This window comes from Protopterus annectens, chromosome 17.part0 (assembly GCF_019279795.1).
Source record: "Protopterus annectens isolate FY-2018-M chromosome 17.part0, PAN1.0, whole genome shotgun sequence".
Classification (NCBI taxonomy): Eukaryota; Metazoa; Chordata; order Ceratodontiformes; family Protopteridae; genus Protopterus; species Protopterus annectens.
In genome coordinates, this window is record NC_056751.1 from 104,178,299 (window position 1) to 104,202,406 (window position 24,108).

Below are 24,108 nucleotides of genomic sequence, written 5' to 3' on the forward strand. Positions count from 1 at the left end.
ACGCTGATCATAATTTGCTTAGGTCAGATTTTACAAGTTATTTACAAATGATCAAAGAATGGTTTTCATAGTGTAAGTTTTACACATATAAATCAAGGGTGTGGCGATGGGTGCCAGGATGGCTCCCAATTATGCCAACTTAGTTTTGGCTTACTGGGAAAACAACATTATGTCCAAGTTTACCAATAGACACAAAATTGTGAGTTACCATCGTTTTATTGATGTTTTGTTTTTTTATTTGGAGAGGAACACAAACTGAGCTCTTGCTCTTTATTGAAGATATGAAAAACAGCACCTCTTTTTTGCATTTTACTGGTAGCTGGGACAATTTTAAGATTTGTTTTTTAGATTTAAAGATTATTAAAGAGGAAAGTAAAGATTTTTGGGGGTCCAGCATCAGTTATAAAAATGTAGCAAGCAATGGTCTTTTGAGTTATTCTTGCATGCACCCCACTTATGTGAAATACAACATTATAAAGGGACAGTTAGTAAGACTTTACAAGTGACGAAGCACAGTTATATCTGTTAGTGCAGGAACTGTATTCTAGATTTAAAAATAGTGGGTACCCTTCCAAAATTGTGCATGACATTATTAGTATAAACAAAAAGGAGGGGCTCAGAGGAAACACACAGGATAAGAAGGATTGGGTTACGTCAGTGTTGTTAACCTTTACCATAGACAGCAAATAAATCAAAAATATAGTGTCCAACAACTGGAGAATATTAGTTTCTAATAGTGATCTTCAGATGGTAGTAGGAGAAGCCCCTATTTTTGTTAACACAAGAGCAAGGAATTTTAAAGAGATGTTAGAAAGCAGACCAAGAAAAAAGCCCCAAGGTAATACAGGTACTTTTAAATGCAAAAGCTGTAATTTTTGTAAATACATTTCAGAGGGACCAGAATTTGATATTGTAACCCATTACAAGATGTGGCATGTTCCAGGCATTTTGAATTGTAAATCTGTCTTTCTGGTATACATGGCAAAATGCTTCACTTGTTTTTCGTTTTATATTGGGAAGACCAACAGGCAACTTAAAAACAGGATGTATGAACATTATTATGCCATTAGAAAGAAAAATATGGACAATGCTCTCTATAAGCACACTTTAAACTGTGTGGGTAACAATGACGGTGTTAAATTTATATTCACAGTTATAGATCATGTTCCAGTGGATTTCAGTGGAGACAGATATGTGAAACTAGATTTTAGAGAGTTCAAATGGCAAGCATTGGATGCATGCAGGGCACCAGGGCTTAACAATGGTGTCAACTATAAAGCTGTGTTGAAAAGAAAAGCCTATTATAATAAATGTAAATAGTTTATATGCTTGTTAAAAATGTATGCATTATTTAGGATGTATTTTATACATATATATTTTTATATTAAGTTTTAAAAAAACAGAGATCTGATTGGTTTGATGTGTACTGACCATCTTATAAACATGGGACAGTTTTTTAACAATTTGTTCTGATGAAGGCCTAATTTTTGGGCTGAAAGCGCTAAACCAGTGGATTAAAGTATTTTTTGCGTGTCACAGTGCTTCACCATTACTTGTGGTTTTCCTTTTAATTTTACAAAGGTTACACAAGGTGTGAGACAAGTGTGCAGTTTTTTCTTGACATGTATACATTTATTTAACTTTTGGTTAATTACTGCTGACCTCTTTTCTTCATTGACATATTTCCCCTTCTACATTCCTTTGAGAATGCTCATTTCTGCCTTTCTGAAAATTAATTTTAAACTGTGGATTTGTCATTACAAAGTGTTTAGTATCTAGAGCTTTTATCTCCAGGCTTCCACTGTAAATAGGCTCTGCCCACCTACACTTACTGACTAACTAACTAAAACTTAATAAGTTAGTTTAAAGCTGTTCCTTATGTTCAGGCAGTAAGTATGATGAAGGTGACAAAAACCAAGGTCTAATGGGAATGAAATTTAGGCAGTCATTGGAAACAACAGATTGTTGAGAAAGTACTGTTGTGTCAAACGTTATTTTGCATAATGAAAGACTGAAACATCCTGATAAAATGTCAATGACATTTGATTTTAACCCAAAAAGCAGTCTACAACAAACATGGTTTGGCAGTGCCATTTTAAGGCTAAAGAGGTAAAACTCACAACAATAGCAAACAATCTTAACACATTATATATAGAAATTGGTATGGTACTTCAAATGGTCTATTTTAATAACACTGTACAGTTACAAATGGCATCTACCGAAAATACTTACAGATTTTTGAACAGACTGTGGGTGGCTTGGTGATCCAACATCTTTAGGTATTAATGGAAACCAAAGAGCTGATTCAGCAATATCTTGTGGCAACTTCAGAACCCAGGCAGTGAAATGGTCTTCATTAATAAAACCTAGATTCATTTTAAATATTGTAAGAATGCTTTTTTTTAATGAGTGCTGTTAAACACTTTTTCATGCAATACAAATTTTAGGGAGGAAGGTAAAAAAGGGCAAAAAGCATTATAAATCTACACATCTTTGGCGTGTTATTTAATTTTTCAGAATGGTGGAAACATTTATACTGAACAACAAGAAAAGCATATCACTCTGATTTAACAAGATGCCAGTAAGTGCAAAACAGTGTTGTTAGTTTTGTAGTTCAGATATTGCAAATAATTTAAGTCTGGATGAGGAGAACAATAGTGACAAAAAGTGGGATGAAAAAGTTAATCTGACTTAATATAAAAGTATCAAAAATGATATCTTAAGATATTAGATATGGTTTGTAGCAATTTCTAAAACTACTGGTTGATTATGCATGACATCTTTAAGAAATGAGAATTAAAAATATCGATTTGAGTTCTTGCATGATCAGCAAGTTGCCATGGTGCTGATTAAAGCAGCAAGTTGGTGAGATTTCTGGTAAGACATTTAAAACAGTTGGACAAGTGGAATATGTGTTATGGCAACTGGTTGCAAAGGAAGATAACATTTCAAAGAAAAACTTGAGATTGATTGGAGTATTAAAAGAAAAGGAAGTTATGGATTTATAAAAACAAATATGACCCAGTGGGCAGGCTGTTCAAAGAATTCATTGAGTGTAGAATAACTGATGTGATTATTGTCAACTAAGTCTTTCGGCTTTTCCCAGTTAGGGGTCACCACAGTAGAACTTCGGTCCACTAATGAGTGGCAGTGGATTTTTATGGTGCCAAGTTGCCAGCCCGATGCCCAACCTTCAAAGAAGGCACACCCATTCACGCATGCACTTACCTTCATGTCTTTAGATGTCACTCGACTGGGTGGAGGACATGCAGACTCCACACAGAAGGTGCTCCAGCCACAAATCGAATGGGAGAACCTCTTGCTGTGAGGCGACAACGCTAACCGCTGCACCACCGTGAATCTGATAAAATATAGGAAGCTTAGAGTTAGTTTACATTTTGTTCATGCTACCAAAAGTTAAATTTTTGTGGTTGTTATGCAATCAGGAACTAGGTTTTCAGTATCTGGATGTCCTCTGTAAATGTACCAAAAAGTGTGAAAACACACGCACACTGCAATCAATGTAGTCATACTCGGTGGGCTAAACTGATACTTTGGTAGCTGGAGCAATATTGTAAGATTAACCAGCTAGATTTAATGAAATCCAATACATATTTAACTCCAACATGACAGCCAGCCCATTAACAAAATTTACGATGTTTAATTTCACATTTTGCAAAAAACTTAATTAACCAAATCTTCTGAATTTTGTCTGAGTATGTCTTGCTTGGATCAGCAGCCCTTCTGCTAAAGCTCCCTATCATATTTTTCTACTGTACAAAGTAGACTCCCTATATTTCAAAATATCTCTGTATTGATACTGGCATATTTCCCTAAATTTTCCACAGTCCAGTTTTTTCTTACCTTCTCTCAGTTTATTCCAAACTAGTATATGAGTTTCTCTAAGTCACCACTCCTTCAGCAATATAATATTGGTAGTTTATTTATATTTAACTAATCCAGTAGGCCATGCCTTGAACTTCTTTGCTAAATATTCTATTATGTTAAAAACCTAATTTATTTTCCCATAGAGAGTAATTCAGAGAAATCTGGATTGTTCTAACCTTAGCCCCTGAATCCAAAAAATTCAGTATCTGAACTAGTGGACTGTAGCCCCCTTTATGTCAGTAGCATCAGCTTCCATATTGCAACATAATTAACATTGTGAATAGCATTAATGAACTTAATTTCTGTGGCAATATAGTATCCCTGCAAGTGTAATAAAGCTAGCCTTTCCTGATCTAACGGTAACATATTTTTCTGCTAACTAACTCTGGAAAGCTTTGCCTCCTAAATAAATTTCAGTATTTCATTCTGGAGTGTTTTCCAATTATTCTTGTATAGGTCATAAATGAAGGCTTGCCCTGCATGCAGTATTAAGGAGGCAATACATATTTTTATTGCCTGAATCTTTGGGTCAAGGTTCTCTGAAATGGTTTTCCATTTTCTGATAAAATTAAAGATCTTATCCCAAGTCTGATTCTATGTTTACTTTGGTGAATCCATAACTTTTTTCATTATCCAGACTCTCAAGTATATAGTCTCATAATGTCCTCACAACCTTGGATATTCTTGGACCACTTCACTAGTTGGGATATAATTTATTAAGATGACTCTAGTTTTACCCTTGTTCATTTTATATCCTGATATTCTTGTAGACTGTCTCAGTATCCCATATATTTTTGGAATATCAAGACCTGGATTCATTAAGTATAATATAACACATCAGCAAACAAGGCATATTCTTCCTTACTATACTATTTCCATCCCTGAAATCTTTCTTGCCTTATTTTTTAGGTTAGTGGCTCTAGGTATGCTGCAAATGTTACGGATGAAAGAGGGCATCCATGTTTTCTACCTCTCATTATTGTTATTATGATTTCGGATGTTATCCTGCCATTTACTTTAATTACTACCCACCAGTTTTTGTAAAGCACCTGTATCAGCAGCTACAGTATGAAATCCATAGGAATCCTATCTATGAAATCCACAGGAATCCCTGTCTAATCTTTATTTCCCACCTCATCCCACTGAACCCGATTAAATGCCTTTTCTGCAATCTAATTAGAGGTAAAGGTTTACTAGTCTCTTCTGCTTCTTGATATAGCAAATGTGTATTTTATATTGTTGTCAAATTAGGTGGACAGTTAAGGTATTATGTTTGAACTGTTGGATAAAAATTGCTAGCAGTTGATGCAGAATTGTTGGGTGATTCATGCATGTTAATACCCAAATTATGTGGATTATACATTGACTGCACCAAATGAATTTGCAATAAAGCAGCATGTTTTCCAAAAAAAAACAAAATAATAAAAAAGAAGTCTACCTTGTACGAACACACACTGGTCTACATTTATTATTTTAAGTAATAGTTTGGCTAATACCTTTGCTAATATGACTGCAAATATAACTTGATTTTCTTTGACATACTGAAGGTGTTTCAGACTGGCAAAAAGTTAACATACACAAATGCTGACATGGAGATTTTAAGATATAAGAACTTTCTACGTACGTCTCCTGTGGAGCCACTACAATGGATTACATTGGATTACAGTGATGCTTCAAATGCAGGGGATACTGTGAGTTCTGCAGAGGTGGAAGATGAATGGGAGGAACAAGAGAATTAAAAATGGAAAAAAGGAAACTGTTCTTGCAAGCTTCAGCTGATGCACAATGGTTTCAATGAATGGTTGCATTTAACAAAATGCACATTTCAGATATGAGAGGCATGGTATGAAGCTTGTAAGAATATACCTGTACAATGTGTTTACTTGACAAAGGTGTGCCATTCAAGAATATTTTCATTGGATGTATGAAAAATGGAATAAAGCTGCATTTCAAAAACTGTCAATTCATTATATTTTGAAATAACATCTATGATTGTGGCAAGAAAGTACATTTACAGTATACATACCCTGGAAGATGATAAATCCATTGTGTGCTTGACTGATCTTGTTAGAGCTATTAGGCATGGCTATTTTATCATGGAAAAGAAAAAGGCACAACACTGATAGAAATTGTCTTAATTTGTTGAATAGTTAAACAGTTATCCATGGTTATGCTTTTCAATATATATACAGTGCCTTACAGACGCGAGTAAGGAATAAGTATAACACACACACACACACACACACACACACACACACACACACACACACACACACACACACACACACACACACACACACACACACACGGTGAAAATGGATTGGAACCACATCTGAGAATCTGTGAACTTACAATAGATTAAATAATTTGTAAAGGCTCATATATTCACAAACGATTACAGCCTTAGGAGGCCTTTTGAAGCCTAGCTATGCTTTCCCATTTATAAATGACAGGATACATTTCCCAGGGGCATATAGCTGTGTTTAGGTGACAGGGCATTTACAAGCTACCTCTATCCAGTAGAGGTCTAGGTGCCAGTCCAGGGGTAAATTTCTGATTCCCCATCCATTGCTTCCGTTTGTGTTTGAATAGGGTCAGGGATGAACTCTGCTTCACATGGATGGGAAGCCTGTTCCAGAGATGAGTTAGTCTCTGCGACACATACCTGTCTCTCCAGCATGTTGTATTTAAGTTGCAAATGAGGTCTAGGTTCTTTGATTGGGTATTTCTAATACTGATAGACTTGTGGATGTGCAGCAAGTCCCTCAGTACTAGATCAGATGATGTCTTGTAGATCAGGCATAGATCACCTCTCAGTGGGATTTAGGAGAATGAGTGTGAGGAAAAGGTTTTGAGGCATCAGCATATTCCATGTGTTTTCCTTGGAACTAGATGCCATACTCTTGCTAATAAGTTGTACAATATTGCTTGATTTCCTTACAAAATGATGGTCAAAAGCCAAATCATTGCCCACATATGTTCCCAAGTCCCTAACCACTAAGTCTATTCTTTGGGGTATACTGACTTATTTATTTATTTATTTATTTATTGACATTTGTTAACCGGGTTAGTCCAAGTGGGCTTGGGACCCATTTTCAGTGGAGACCCGAGGAGAAAAGCTCCATGAAATACAGCAGTTTACAATAGAGGTTATACAATCACTAAGTAGATTTTTTGCAAGCACAGTTTACACTAACAGATGATATTATTTAAAGAAAAGTTATACAGTGCTGAATATGAACAAAACTGATTTAACAATAGATATGTTAGACAAATCAAAAGAAGAAAATTAAAAGGCAGTATACCTGTATTATATTACAGGGTAGCAGTATAATTACATATTTACATATTTACATATTTACACATTTACATTACTGGTTTGTTTCGTCAGTGCAGGTATCAGAGATTTGGGGAGAAAAAAAAACAGGCATGATTTGGTCACATCAGTTGAAGAAAAAAGGGGGGGTAATGACATAGGAGATGGGGAAAGTTATCAAGTTGGGGCTTGGCATGGACAGATTTTAGATTTTAGTAGGTGAGCCTTGAGTTTTTCTTTAAAATGGGATGGGTGAATGATGGAACAGATGTCCCTGGGAAGTTTGTTCCAGGCTTGGGCAATGGAGGATTTGTAGAGGTATTTGCCAATAGTTTTTTTGGGTTGGTGGGTTTGTAGTAGTCATTGGTTAGAGGTACGAAGAGTACCAGGAGGAGACTAGATTGAGATGAGAGAAGAGAGGGTAGGGCAGAATGAAGGTTTGTAGAGAAGGGAGTGTAGCATTTGAAGTTGAGATAGCTGCAATAAGTGGGGAAATTCGAGACAGTGTAGGGAGTTAAGGAATAGGCAGTGGTGTGCATTACGTGGTGAGTTTGTGACAAATCTAGCTATCGCATGGTATGTTTGTTGAAGTTTGTTTAAGGTAGCAGTTTGGATATGGGTAAATACAGGGACAGCATAAAGAAGGGAGGGAAGGAGAAAAGCTTGGGCAAGGGATAGTCTAGCATTGGATGTTAGGTATCCTTTGTTACGATATAGAAGACCTAGTTTCTGGTGAGTCTTTTTTATACTGTGTAGTAAGTGTGTATTAAACTTCAGTTCATCATCGATGATGACTCCTCGAAGTTTAGTTTAGGTTTCAGGTTTGATAGTAGTGTTATTTGAGAAAGTGATAGTAAAGGTGGATTTGTGGTAAGAGAGAGAGTGGGGAAGAAAAAGTAACAGTTTGGTCTTTTTGGGGTTGAGGATCAATAGGTTATTGGTTAGCCACTGTTCAGTAGAGAGTAAGGTCTATTGGGTAAGAGTATGAAGTTCAGAGATGCTGTCAGAGATACAGATGAGGGTAGAATCATCAGCATATTGGATGAGGGATGATTGTTTACAAGATGTGTGGAGGTCATTAATAAAGATGTTAAAGAGGAGGGGTCCCAAGATGGAGCCCTGGGGAACTGCTGTTAGGACAGGTATAAAAGGAGAAGTGGAAGAGAGCCATCTTACTGATTATTTCCTGCAAGTTAAGTAGCTAGAGAACCAGGTGAGGGTGGAGGTAGATAGGTTAAGATTAGCAAGTTTAGATAGCAGTAGGGGATGTGAGACTGTATCAAAGGCTTTTGAGAGATCAAGGAAGAGACAGGATATGAGTTTATTTTTGTCCAGGGCCTTAGCAATGGTATGGGTAAAGGATAGTAGGGCAGTAGTTGTGCTGTGGTGGGGACGAAAACCATGTTGGGTGGGGGTGAGGAGATTATGTTGGAGCAGGTAGTTGAGTATTTGGGAGTGGACACATTTTTCAAGAATCTTAGAGGGGGAGGATAGGATGGCTATGGGTCGGTAGTTAGAAGGGTCAGTAGAATTACCACCTTTGTGCAAAGGAATGTTGAAAAATGATTTATAGAGAGTGGGGACAGTGGATTCTTGTATAGATCTGTTGATTAATATGGACACTGGGTAGGCTATGGTGTCTGCAGCTAGTTTGAGGAAGGTCGGTGGTAGATTATCTGTGGAGGAGACTTAGTGGTAATTCCCATGAGTGGACAACTTTCCAAAGGATAATATTATACATTTTTTGAATTTAGTTTTAGACCATGGCTCTGGCATCAATTACTTATTAAGTTAACAAAAGTGCCCGATAAGATAAAAAACTCGACTCCAACTCCAAATGCCAAGCGGTTTATTGATCCAGGTAAATTACCAAAGCAGTTGAATGCAAATACTAGAATAAACGCTCTTTCCACTACCATGCGTTTTCGTCCATACACCAATCAGGACTTCATCAGATACAATAAAACAATGTTTAAAAAACCTTAAATACTTTCTCATTTAAAAAGAAACCTATCAGGTTCTGTGCATTTCATAGCATCAAATCAAATTACTACTTTCACATGACATGTGAGATGTCAATTTAAAATATATCAAATATTTAAAATCATTCAACTAATAAGCATAATAAACAATTTGTTAGAAATATTTGATTCTGCTGTTAGTAATAATTATTTATAACAATTTCAAGTACATGTTTGTGCATTTTTAAAAAAAGAAAAAAATCACTATTTGAAATTCATGTTAAACTGGTCTTAGCCTAGAAGACATAGTAAAAAGTGTTTGTTGCTGCCATCCAGTGGCTTGGTTGAAAATTGTCAGAGATTCAAATCTCTGCTGCTCTTATTTTTAATATTGGGGTCAGGGAGATGTGCTCATTTAACCCTGGTAATCTTGTGGCATCTAAACTAATCTGCCACCATAGTTCTCTATAACACAACCATTCTTCCCATAAACCCCCTCTCAATTCTTTCTTGACCTGTTCTAATACAAAAAAATGAAATTTTCCACTTTCACATTGCTTGAGATGTTTATATAGTGCGTTGGTCTCTATGCACTTCGATATTTCGTATACATGTTCATATATCCTCCTCTTAAGAATTTGTTCGGTTTTACCTATGTAAAATGAACTGCATTTTGAGCATTGAGCTAGATATATCACCCCTCTAGTTTCACAATTGTAATAGTCGTTACTCTTAATTTTTGTATTTCTACTAGGGATGTTAACCTCCTCACTGTCCATCATAAATTCACATTGGTTACAGTGACCGCATTTAAAACTTCCTTTCTTCCTACGTCCATCTATTGTTAACCTACCTTTACTATTTTTGTTTATATTGGAATGAGATTCTAAGATTCTTTTGATGTTCCATGAGTTTCTATAAACCACTTTAGGGGTAGATTTTCTGATATTTTCTATATCAGTTAATGTCGAAAATCTAACCCATTCTTTCTGAAATATTTTTGTCATTGTAATATTTGACATGTTATATTCCATAATTAGCGATTTTTCATAAGTATCTCTATTTTCGATTTCTTTCTGCATAATTTGTGATTCATTTTCTATTATTTGCTTCCCTTTAACAGGTTCAAACTTAGATGTCCTACCATGTTCAACCTCACTTCTGATCTCTTTAACAAATTCTTTGGGGTACCCTTTTTCTCCAAACATCTTCTCCAGTAAAGTACACTCATCTTTAAAATCATTATCAAGACTAGTCATTCGACTCCCCCTCACGAATTGTCCTTTGACAATGTTCTTTTTACAGTGAGGGGGATGTGCACTAGTAAAATGGAGAAAAGAGTTGCAAAAGGATTCCTTCCTATAAATTTTAGTTTCGAAGCCACCTTCCGTTCTATAGACCTCTATGTCCAGATACTGCAACCTTTCCCTGGAGGTAGTGTAAGTGAATTTCAAAAAATTGGTAGTATTATTTAGATATTCCATAAATGTTTGAAATCTGTCCATACCACCTGTCCAGAAAATCACTATGTCGTCCAAAAAACGACGATACAGCGACCAACACTCTTTGTATTCAGATGTCAATACAAAGTCCTCTTCCCATTTTGCCAACACAATGTTGGCATATGTGGGTGCACAGGCCGCCCCCATAGCGATACCTTGGGATTGTTGGTAGTATTCCCCATTAAACATGAAAAAATTATATTTTAGGACCATATCTACCAAATTTACTACCATACTTTTCTCCATGAGTGTTAATTTCTTATCTCTATACACCATTTCTTCAAACATAATCAAACCTTCGGTATGGGGGATGCACGTAAATAGATCAACAATATCTATAGTGATAAAAATCAATTCATCACACATCAAGTCTGAGGTTAGACTTCTCAGTAAATCCCACGAATCCCTTAGAATTTGTTTGTTTTCTCTACAAATATGTTTCACCTTATTATCCACAAATTTCACTAGTGGAATGGTCTTAGAACCGTCAGCTGAAACAATAGGTCTCAGTGGCGGATCTTCCATGTTTTTGTGGATTTTAGGTATTCCAAAAATAACAGGTATTCTTGGTTTAGATACCTGTAGAAATTCTAATGTCTTTTTATCCAACTTTCCTTCCAAAAACATGTCATTTAATACGCAGTCAATCCTGTAATATGCTACATTTATCTCGTTTCTTGAAACAGTGGTATATCTATTTGTGTCCCCAAGCATGCTGTTCATTTTACCCTCGTATATTATGTTGTCCATTATTACTGCTCCCCCTCCCTTGTCAGGCTTCATAATTCTTAGTTCACTGTTAACTTTAAGGTCATTTAATGTTAAATATTCTTCCTTAGAAAGATTGAAGTCAGTCAATTTCTGTTCATATACATGTCTGGTTTCTTTTTCTAACATACCTTCTAAATTCCTGACCTGTGGGTGCAGTGGTGGATTATAGGTGCTCTTACGTACCAAACATGAGTTCTGTGGAGGTATATAATTTTCTCTACTTTGTGAAAACATAATTTCCAAATTCACTTTTCTGAAAAATAATTTCATGTCAATAATAGATTTGACCATATCACCTTTTACATATGGGATGAATTTAAACCCTTTACTAAGTAGGGAAAAATGTTGTTCATGAATTTCAATGTTACTAAAATTGTATATGGAAAAATTACCTAAACTATGTTTAATTCCACTAGTATGAATGTGGGTAGATGCATCTTCGAGTATAGGGGTTGGGTGTATCAGTTCCAATACCTCCCTCTCCCCCTTCTCCCCCCCCTCATCTGAAAATTCCGATTCCTATTTGAATTCCTATTTCCATTGTTACCTTCATTCTCTAGTGGTGGAAATGCATAATTATAGTCCATACCCATCCAATGTCTTTCTTCCACAAAACCTGTATCTCTGTCATCCTTTCCATTAAAGAAATGGTCAGATTTATTAGGGGGTGGTTTAGGGTAATGGCTATTAGTCCGATATTCTTCTACATCTCTCTTAAGTTTATTTATTTTCCTTTTCACAATATCTTCACATTTGAAATCTATGTCTTCTTTGAGTTGTACATATTTATTTCTCTCTTCCCTAATCTCAAAAATAACATCCTCTTTAATACAAACATCCAACCTATCTATCTCTATTTTTAGAGTCTCCTGTATTCTGTTATTTTCTTTGACCAGTAACTTTAGAATTTCCAAACCACACTGATTAAAAACTTGCAACAATTCATTATGAAAGTTTGACCCAATCACAACATTGTTTGGATACTTCCATACTCTAAGTCCCTTTGGGACTACCTTTCTGTTTATACACTCTGTCAAATATTCATTTTCTATAACCAAACTTTTAAATTTGAACATTAACTTAGATAGCTTATCTATTTTGGCAGAATAAGTACAGCCATCATCAATACAATGATTGTTAATATTGTCAAACTTTATATGAAAAGGTTTGTTAAGCCAGTCTTTTGTTTCTTTGTTTGCCCAAGATTTATGTAATGTGTTGTTAACAGTACCTTCACGTGTCTTGGCTGTGTCTGTCCTTGTTAAGTCTTTTGCGCTAATGGTAGCAGTAAAAAAATCTCTGTCTGTTGTTCCGTCGTCAGCTTCTTTTTCCGCCAAAATTTCCGGTGTGAGAGCCGGATTAAAAACATCACCCTTCGGTTCATTCCTTGTAAAGTCGCGTTGCAATGCTGCACTGTTATTCCGTTTTCTCTTTGGTTTTGCTCCCATACACCTTTCGGTTCCTTCTGAATCACCACCACGCTCATCTCCTTCGCGGATGTTGTCACGTAAGGAGTGACAAAGGGGGGTCAGCAAATCAATCAATTGGGTAAGCTGACCTATCAGCCTTCGCAATTCCCCCATATCCTTTTTTGGAGTCCTGCCTTCCATCTCTCGGCCACGGAGAAGTAGAAACACCAAATAAAGAAAAAATGAGCACTGCCAAACCAATAAAGTTAACAAAAGTGCCCGATAAGATAAAAAACTCGACTCCAACTCCAAATGCCAAGCGGTTTATTGATCCAGGTAAATTACCAAAGCAGTTGAACGCAAATACTAGAATAAACGCTGTTTCCACTACCATGCGTTTTCGTCCATACACCAATCAGGACTTCATCAGATACAATAAAACAATGTTTAAAAAAAACCTTAAATACTTTCTCATTTAAAAAGAAACCTATCAGGTTCTGTGCATTTCATAGCATCAAATCAAATTACTACTTTCACATGACATGTAAGATGTCAATTTAAAATATATCAAATATTTAAAATCATTCAACTAATAAGCATAATAAACAATTTGTTAGAAATATTTGATTCTGCTGTTAGTAATAATTATTTATAACAATTTCAAGTACATGTTTGTGCATTTTTAAAAAAAGAAAAAAATCACTATTTGAAATTCATGTTAAACTGGTCTTAGCCAGTTATGTTAAACTGGTCTTGGTCTTTTAAATGAGAAAGTATTTAAGGTTTTTTAAACATTGTTTTATTGTATCTGATGAAGTCCTGATTGGTGTATGGACGAAAACGCATGGTAGTGGAAAGAGCGTTTATTCTAGTATTTGCGTTCAACTGCTTTGGTAATTTACCTGGATCAATAAACCGCTTGGCATTTGGAGTTGGAGTCGAGTTTTTTATCTTATCGGGCACTTTTGTTAACTTTATTGGTTTGGCAGTGCTCATTTTTTCTTTATCAATTACTTATTGACAAATCCTCTTGGAAGATATTAGTGCCTGTGGGGGGATTCTATGATTGCACCAAGCTTGCAGTTGTCTGCAAACTTGGTCAAGCAGAGGCTTTTGGCATTAGTTTTGATTTCCAAAAAGTAAATGCCAAAAAGGAGGAAGTCCCAGCACCAATCCCTGATGGACTCCACTAGTTACTGACCTTTTTGCGGCGGTAGAGTCCCCAGTCTTGACTTCCTATGGCCTATCTGTGAGTTAAACTGGTGACATAGGCAATTACTTCTAGTTTTGTGAGTTTGTTGACAATGCCTGAATGGGGAAAAGTCTTGAATATTTTGGCCAGGTCACGATAGGCAGTGTATACTGTTTTGCCTTCATTTGTAGCTTTGATGACTTTTTCGAAAAAACTCCAGTAGGTTGAATAGGTATAATCTGCCTTTGATGAAATCAAACTATGTTGAATCCAGTATGTGAAGTTTTCCTATGTTTTTATTTATAATATCTATCGTAATTCTTTATATGCTTTTACTTACAAGACTAGTCAGAATTAGGGGGGGGTAGTTAATTGGCTCAGTAAATGACCTGCCCTTCTGCAGAGGGATAACTGTCGCAGTCCTCCATTCACTAGGCATGAAGCCATTTTAGGAGTATAAGGTCGAAGAGTGATTTTAATGGGCTCAATAAGTCACATTTCATGTTATTATGGACACATCCCCGGATATTATCAGGGTCCATTGATGAGGTATTTCTTGCCTTTGAAAGCACACTGAGGACTTTTTTGCCAGTGATAGCCAGGGAAGTCATAATCAAAGGTATCTCTTGAGAGGTAATAGAGGGGAAATTCAGGGAGAAATTGTAGCTAAATTTATTAGTCAGTAGGTTTGCTATATCCTTTGGCTCCATATAGATTGTTCCTTTTACAATTAGTTCAGTATACTGTTGTGTATTAACCTTTGAGGTTGCAGACATAGAGAAAGAAAGCCTTGTGGTTGTCCTTTGCCTGTAGGCTAATTTTACCTAAAATTGGCTTGGATGGACTTGATGAGATTTCTGTTTCTTATTTAGTTTGATGAGAGGGTTCTTGCCTTGCTAAGCATTATACTTCCTAGTTTTGGCCATGTTTTTCTTCCTTTTGTTATGTAACTTGCTGGGACTGGGATTCCATCAGAGTAGCTGTTCTTTGAATTAGCCCTGTGTTTATTTTGGGTGGATACAACTACCTCACTGCAGCTGTTTACAGAATGATGATATAAGGTTTCTGTGAACAATTCAGCATTGACATCAGAGTGCACATGGTTTGGTGGGGTGGGGGGGCCTTGAAATTTTGCTAAGGTATTATTTAGTAGTGGGAGGTTTGGAATAAATCCTAAATGTCTGCAGGTCAGATGGGGTCCTAGGTTTTAGTTTACTTTCAAAGGAGACAGCTTTATGGTCTAACCTGTCAAGTAAGGATGTTACATACAGGTGGATGCAAAGTTCCCCCACGTTTGTGAAGATTAGATCAAGGATGTTGGTGCTCCTAGTGGGTTTATGGACTAGCTGATCTAGAATACATGTACTGACAAAGTCCAGAAATCACTGGACCAAGATACTGGAAGTTGTGTATATTTCCCAGTTTATAGTGGGGTAGTTGAAGTCACCCAACATCATAGTGTTAGGTTCAAAGTAGAGTGAGGTATGCTGTATTGGTATCCTAGGTTAGAAAGTGAGACCTATAGCTTGCAGTGATATTGTATGGGACTTTGCTTGAACATGGAGAAGCTCAGTTGCATTGTACTATGTGATTTGAGGTATAACTCTTTTTGATGAACATTGAAGCATCTTCACCTTTTGTCCTTTCCTGTGCAGCAGCTGGTCTAAATGTGTGGAAAGCATTATAGCCTTTTACTGCCAAGGTGCTCTCATGGCTTTAATCCTTGTCTCTGAAACTACACTTATGTCTTATGTTCTCCAGGGTGAGAACAGCTTGCAGGCAGTATAGTTTTTTGTTTTGACTCCTGGCATTGAGCAGTAATACCTTTAGAGTATCTTGGGCTGTTTTTTTGCTATGTTATAAGGTTTGTCAGGTTGGCATTGCTTAAAAAGCACACTATGGAGGAGGGGCAATATTTTAGCCAAAATTAGAAAGCCTAAAGGGGACATGTACAAACCATCCCTGGTGAAGCAGCGTGGTCTGTCAAACATATCCTCCCAAGCTGACAAATATTGTAACCTGTTCAAATGACACCAAAAACTAAGCAAGCTGTTAAAGTCAATTATCTTTTGTTGGTACTGTGGCATCATCCTTGGTGAAGTTAGAATGCTACTCAATGCTAGGCTCAAACCTGCCTGGGACACGTGGTCAGAGAGCTCCATCATGTCTGTCATTATACAGTCCAGGGAGATACGTCTCAGGTCATTTACATCCACGTGTATAATGACAGAGTTATACTGGTACTTGTGGTTCAATGACCTGAGTGTGTGCATGGTCTGATGGATTCTGGACACTGATAGGTAGCTGACCCTGACCCTCTCCTTGCTCATATTAGTGAGTGGAATGTCTGTATGTCTCATGATGGAGTTGTCTATGACTAGAACATTTGTTTGTATGAAGGTTTAGCTTATGTGCTTATGAGTGCTGCTTTAGTGGAATGATTGTGCAGTTGCAGAGGACCCTGTTCTATTTGTATTTAGGAGGCCTTTCAAGTTTGGGTAAGTAGCTTTTAACAACCTCAGCATACGTGTGTTTGTACCTGGTCTTTAGTGTGAGTGGTAGGTAGAATGTGGTGGTGTATGTTCACAACAACCTGTTTAGTAATTATAGTTACTGCATGTGAGAGCCTTGCCTCCAGTGACAATGTATAATTGCATCTCTCACACATTGCATCCAATTGATTAAGAATTAGGTGGTTGTCAGTAAACATGGGGCAATTGCTGCAATGACTTGGGATGCCCATTTACACTAAGCTTGATGAGGAGGAAGAGAATGCTTCTCCATGGTTTCAGATGCTTTCCTCGATGGATTACAAAGGGAGTTGTATAGGGGTGGTGGGGGTCTAGAATATGTTTATTTGTGTCCTATTTGTGTGAAACTACAGTGTTTAAGACAAGACTGTTGGGGCAATGCTTCTCTGTATACAAACCACAGTAATGGGGTAATATAGAGATTTACAGCAGGTTTGCTTTGGTACTATTTGGCTAAGGACTGGAATGTTAGTGTAATCTCACAGACAATGCTCCTGACATGTAAAGCAGGTGCTCGCCAAGCAACCATATACACAGGAAATATCGGCGGTTGTTTTTTATAGAGAAAGTTGGATTCTAAATGCCTGCATATATATAACTTGAACTAGCTAGTAGAAGTTACTAGGGCACTGTATTATAGTGTGACAGCATGTAAAAGGAGCTGTTGCTGGTCAATGGTGAAACTTTGGTGCTGTTTGACTAATCAGAGAGGGAGGGCAGAGAAGAGATGGATGTGTTTGCAGCATTACATTGTCTGAGACCAATAGGTTGGGCATGTGTGCCTGTATGCTAACTGAATGTACTTAAGGAAGATGGTAGAAAGCACAAAAATTACAGAAATAATTAGAATTGGAGAGGTAACTAATATGAAGATTTATCCAGTATGATGGTTGTGGGGAAAATGTAAACTGGAAATTGTTTGACTAATTTAGACATCAAGATTCCTACCTATCACACACATACACACACACACACACACACACACACACACACACACACACACACACACACACACACACACACACACACACACACACACACACACACATTGCTAGCATTCAATCACTGCATCATATAAAGCCTAAACACACCACAAGTATCTAGCTACCCACACAACAATCCCTACATATACACATCACTGCCTTTCCACCACTCTCACAAACAAAACTAATACGCACTACAAGTTTAACCACTTACTACAAACCTTACCTACAGAACACTTAGCTAGCAAGCCCTAAACCAGACATTCAGATACACAATCAAACTCACTGACACTCATACATGCAGATATGTCTTCTGTCTTACTTAACAACAAGCTTGTTATATAAGACAGATGCCATACTTATAAGGATCCCCACATGCACATACGCCAAATGAATATATATATATATATATATATATATATATATATATATATATATGTATGTATGTATGTCTCTTTGTGTGAGAGTGTGTGTATATAACTGTAAAAAGGCTGCTACATTGACCTCACAAATGACAAAAAAAAATTGACATGCTGATAACAAACAAAAAAGCACTGAAACTGATAAAACAAAAGAGAAATGCACTCCAAAGCCAATACTGGAACTGCAAAAGAAATTTAATTTAGCGCTTTCGTCAGTTTTGCACTCAACTTCTTCAGAATACAACCATTTTCCAGCTGCTACTACTTTATATAGCCAAGATGAATCCTGACATTTCTTTGATTGAAATTAAAACACTAATTAAGAATCTATGTTTAAAGTCATGGTTGAATTTACTATTAAATTCACAGTTGAATACCCTAACTATAACAACCTAATATAAAACCCATTTTGAAACTACATGTAAACCTAAACACAGGGTTCTAGTGACAACATAGGAAAACACTAATGCATTAAATGCTGACAATTCAACACTGCCTAACAACAAATATTGAATAAAAAGCACAATAAAAGTCATGTGGACACTGCACATGACGTTAATATATTCAGGAGAGTAACAGTATTAGAATTCCCCATTATGGCACTATCAGGTTGAACCAAAATGGCAGTAAAAATGTAGTTTACATTGCCAAACTTCAGGAATGTGAAGGTTATTACATAGGGAAGACAAAAAATGCCTTCAGGCAATGAATTTATCAACATGTCTATGATATGAATAAGGGTAACTTGAATAATGCCATAGCAAAACATCTGAACCAATTTCCCTACCATAGATTCAGGCTTATGGTCATAGAGCAAATTGAATACAATAGTGTGTTGGGGGGGGGGTCCTACTGAGCTGATATTAGAATATAAAGAGCTTATTTGGCAATTAAGGGTTATGCCACCAGCCCACCAGGGTTGAATGATGCAGTTTCTCTAACCAGTTATTTGAAACTGAAGTCTGAGTATCACATTTAAATGTGTTCCCCAAGCAGTTGAGATGATAGTTTGGGTGTGGGTAGTTTCCTTCATTTGTATTTTTACTCCTTTTTTGAAATATTATTAACTGTTGAGCTCCTTAATGCAGAAAGTATATGGCTTTTGACTTTTATTGTGCTTTTTATTCAATATTTGTTGTTAGACAGTGTTGAATTGTCAGCATTTACTGCATTAGTGTTTTTCTATGTTGTCACTAGAATCCTGTGTTTAGGTTTACATGTAGTTTCAAAATGGGTTTTATATTAGGTTGTTATAGTTCGGGTATTCATCTGTGAATTTAATGGTGAATTCAACTGTGACTTTAAACGCAGATTCTTAATTAGTGTGTTAATTACAAAGAAATGTCACATGATTTATAAAGTAGTAGGAGTTGGAAAATGGTTGTATTCTGAATAGGTCCAGTCTAAAACTGACAAAAGCGCTAAATTAAATTTCTTTTGTAGTTCCAGTATCTGCTTTGGAGTGCGTTTCTCTTTTGTTTAAACATTGACATGCTACTGCACATGCTCTGAGGTTAATCCTTGGAACATGCAAGCTTAAAAAACAGTGAAATAGTGTTTCTGCAAGTGGTAAGCCTCACTACACAACCCCCATGTGGGAGGATGTGTCCTCACACCCCCATGCTAATTATTTATACTAACTCTGATATCACATAATCCCTGGGGAAAGGACATAGTCCCCAACCCTGGGGGATTGTCCATTATCACACAACTGTTGACCAGCTGCATTTCTGACCAAAGTTTGTCGACAATACAGAGGTCAATTCTCCTGAAAATTGACCAGTGCTAGGGAAACCGTATATATACTTGGTGGTGTAAACACTGGTTCTGAGTGGTGATCATTGTTAATGTGACACCCCCACCCCATATAAAAATGGGGGGAAAGGGGGCTGATGATGATATACACGCACGCACACACACACACACACACACACACACACAGAAATATATATATATATATATATATATATATATATATATATATATATATATATATTAAATACAATATATGCTCAACTAATCTATAAGTTCAGTGAAAGGGCACCTGTTCACCTTGACCATTAGAACCTGATGAGCCAGCAATCCACCACCAGGGCTGTGATATAGAGGATGACACACATAATTTAAAGATGGGAAGAGATGGAGTGCTGTATCATAGAAATAAGGCTGGAGTCCTGGCTCCATGGTGTGGAATTCTGAGCTCCCTAAATTACGACCCAGACAACTCAAGTTCAGCTGGTGGTGTAGGTGGGTGGGAGTTTGAGAAGGAGTGGCTTTTTGCTGGCTTGCCCACTCCATGAGAGAGGGTGTGTGTGTGTCTGCCCATACTGTAACATGTCCCTGGTGATGGGGATGGTGTCATAATCACATGTTAGATTGCTGTTACCAATTCCACGTTGAAGGCGGGGGGAGGGAGGGTGTTGAAGTTAACTAGCATTTTATGTGGTGATGCATGTGACATCAGTAACTCCGTTCCGCTGTGGTATTCAAAACATTCTATATTACACAGAGCACTATATATGATAGTGCCAGGTGCTATGAACAACTTCTCCTTCCCAGTCTCTCAGTCTGCCACTTGGGCAGTCTTACCCCTAGGTGGGTAGTAGCAAAAGAAAAATGGAGCAATGGGAGCAGGCTCAAAGTTGTTGATCTTCAGCTGAAGGGGATGTAATTAGGGCCAAAAAGAGGCTGTATGTAGTATAATAGTACCACATTAAAGACACTATTCCTTGTGTTATGCTTGTGATTTATCAAGAATGTAAGAATGAAAAAGAAACAGGGATTTTACCATGAGAGTCTACTTATAAATTAGGCATTTTATCTGAAGGCTCAATAAATAAGATTTAAAAAAAAAATCATTGTAGAAATCCAACATTTTCTGCTCTCAAGTTTGCATTTTCCTCCCATGTGTGTTATTTTCAGTGCCTATTCCTGTTAACAAACTTTATAGGTAAACTGTAAGCTAGCTGCCTGTCAGAGTTCAAGCCAATTTCACTTTCAAGGGTGAGACTCAAGCCCTCTACCTTGTGTCTGTGAGATCTGTGTTTGTGCTAACTTTCTCTTACACATTCAGTAGTTTCACCTTGCCAGACTCAAACACCTGCCTGACTGCATCTTCCATAGAATCATGTATTAATTGGTGATGCTACAGACGAAATCAATTATGATAAAACATCCACGATCATGGATCACAGCTATACCTCTACCTATTATCTCAAGAAAACTGAACAAAGTCAAAATAATGGGGGGAGGGGGACAAAGATGCAAAATCAGGAACAAATTTCAAGTGTTGTTCTTATAAACTCAGAAAGTTGCTAGAATACTAGGTTTTGCACTAGCATGCATTTTTCTGAAGGATATGAAGTCTGAAACTCAAATGTCTGTCATTACTTAGTGACTTCAGTCCTCAATGATTTGCCAGAAAACCACAATTTTTATTAAGAACAAGTGAAAATATGAAGCAAAAATCTGGACATTCTGTGAAAATCTGAACAGTTTTCAGGTATGGTCACAATGAACTCCTATAATGACCCCATAAACAGCCATTGCCATTCAAAGAGTTTACTAAGTAAGTAGGCAATAGAAGTAGGTTCCCAGGCTTTTCTTCTATATCACTGAAACATTACATGCAGTCACTGGACATTTTAGAGTCACAAATCAGCCTCCTGCCTGTGTTTGGTATTTGGAAGGAACTGGAGTACTTGGAGAAAATCCATGTGAGCGCAGTTAGATCATGCAGACTGTAAACAGAAGGCACATTAGCCAAGCATCAGACTGGAGAACCTCTTGCTGTGGGCTGATAATGCTATCCATTTTGCCACTATGCTGCCAATAAAACAATAATTCATAATAAAATGTGTGTTATGGTGATACTTACTTATGTCTGGCCTGAGGATTTAATCACTCAGGCTTTGTTTTTGTGATGAGCCAAACTATGCAATTTAGCAATGGATCATGCAAGCAAACCTTAACATATCCCCCACCCCTACTATAGATTATTTTTAATTTTCTCATTTAACTGCATAAGTGTGCTGGCCATTCTAGACCCCTTTTAGCCACAACTCTGGTCACACAGACAAGGGTAAAGTCAGACAGTTTCAAGTAGTCACTCAACCAGCATGATTTTGGGAGGATACTGCAGTACCAGAAGAAAAGCTGTGCAGACGTGGGTAGGACATGAAAACTACACAAAGACAATACCTGGGGGTCAGTACAGAACCTAGTGACCATAAGCTTTAGGAAAGGGATCTTATCCAGCAATGATTATTGCTAGCAATCTACTTTAGATTATTGCTATCTTTTCTGCCTAAGTATAGGAATATGACTACAGGCAGACAGGGCCAAACATACGCTTAAAGGAGACAACAGTAGTGGCTAGATATCGCCAACATGAAGTGATATGTAATGTATTTAGGGATGCTAGAGACAACATAAAACACCTGTGTATACATATACTTACCTGATAGGCCTGTCTGAGCTGAATAAAGGCATGCTTTTATTGTTTCTCACGTCTCAATAACAAAGCCTGTCTCTTTAAAAAGATCGTCCTATAGTTTTTCTTGTCAACATTTTTTTTCACGTTGTCTTTCTCATTTTGCTCATTTCTTCTGTCTTCTTATGTAAGGCATTGCTTTTTTTTAAAGTTGTACTAACACACTCAAGAAGCTTGTGCAGCTCCAACAGGAAGATGATACCTAGCGTGTAGGCTGTCACCGTACTGTTTAATTGTTTCAGAGACCTTGTTACTGGACTCAGCAAATGTTATTGCCAAGTTTATATTCTGCATAAAGTACTGTACAAGCCCTTTGACTTATGTCAAAAGTAGAATCATTTTGCTGTAAGCAATTTCTTAGCACTTGCAACAACATTCTTCAAACTGATGGCTGTTGAAAGGTAAATCTTTATCATCATTCCAGCTCTGTGACATGGTGAAATAGAACCTTATGACCCAGATGAGCTGAGCCTGCATGCCAGCTGGGGTGCTGGAAAGGTTCAGCAGAGAAGTGTAAGATTAAACAGCAAAACGTAGGCTCTCCTACCCCTGGGTGGGGGTGGGTAGGGAGGAGGCAGATACTTGACCGCATACAAAGTGGAAGGTTACAGGCAAAACAGCCATAAACAAAGATGTAGGCTTGGCCTACCAAACTGGTAATGGAAGACCTGATTAGGACGTGGAAGGGTGGGACAGGACATAATAGGCCCTGTTGTTGATGTGGTAGCCCATATAAGCCATCAAGCTGCAGAGTTAGGGTTAAATAGTAAAAATACATACTTATGGCTCCATGGATGACAGCCTGCATTTTTGGCTCACACCCTACAGGGAATGAATGAGCTGACTGGTCACTGAGGGATACTGCCTAGTAGGCAGTGGGGAGATACAAAGAATATAAAAAAAGCAGAACATTGTGAATCCACACCATCTCTGGTATTCTAGAAGTATTAGTACCTGGAAATGTTGCATGTGAGAATATATAAAGTGGACATGTTTTTATATATATATATATATGCTGGCCATCAAAACAATATATTAATCAGCCCATGGACCCCTTGGATATTCTGCTATTCATATTTGAAGAGTTTTATTTGTTTACTATTCCCACAGAAAAACACATAAAAAGTATGTTCACTATATCAGATGAACAAAAAAACAAACACACAAACAAAACTTGAGGTTGTTTCCCATACTAAGATACTAGGAGTTACCATAGACAACATATAAATATAAAAAATTCATTTAAAAGCTGGCCTTTCTTATAAAGCACTTCTTGCTCTCTCCTTATACTCCAGAAAAAACAATGCTCTTGCCTACTTCCTGCCAACTCTGTCTTATGCCTCACCATTCTTCACAAACATCAGCTCATCCCTCTCACATAAATTGGAACAATGTTAAAATAAAATTGCTAAATTTGCAACCAATCTTCCTAACAAAGCATATCATCTTGTGGCGCAGTGGTGCAGCAGTTAGCATTGACACCTCATAGCAAGAGGTTCTCCGGTTCGGTTCATGGCTGGGGTACATTCTGTGCAATGTCTGCATGTCCTCCCTGCATTCATGTGGTTTCCTCCAGGTACTCTGGCTTCTTCCTACATTTCAAAGACATGCATCTGCCTCTGCTGAAAATGGGTTCTCTCC

At 37.2% G+C, this 24,108-nt stretch overlaps 1 protein-coding gene across 1 annotated transcript in view; it reads right to left on the minus strand.

Annotated features, from left to right (window-relative positions):
* Positions 1 to 24,108, minus strand: part of LOC122791337 — an 848,919-nt gene that overhangs the window by 174,759 nt on the left and 650,052 nt on the right. Inside the window, exon 6 of the mRNA XM_044059051.1 lies at positions 2,233 to 2,366. Coding sequence (XP_043914986.1) covers positions 2,233 to 2,366 — 134 coding nt within the window. The remainder of the gene's footprint in view (positions 1 to 2,232; positions 2,367 to 24,108) is intronic.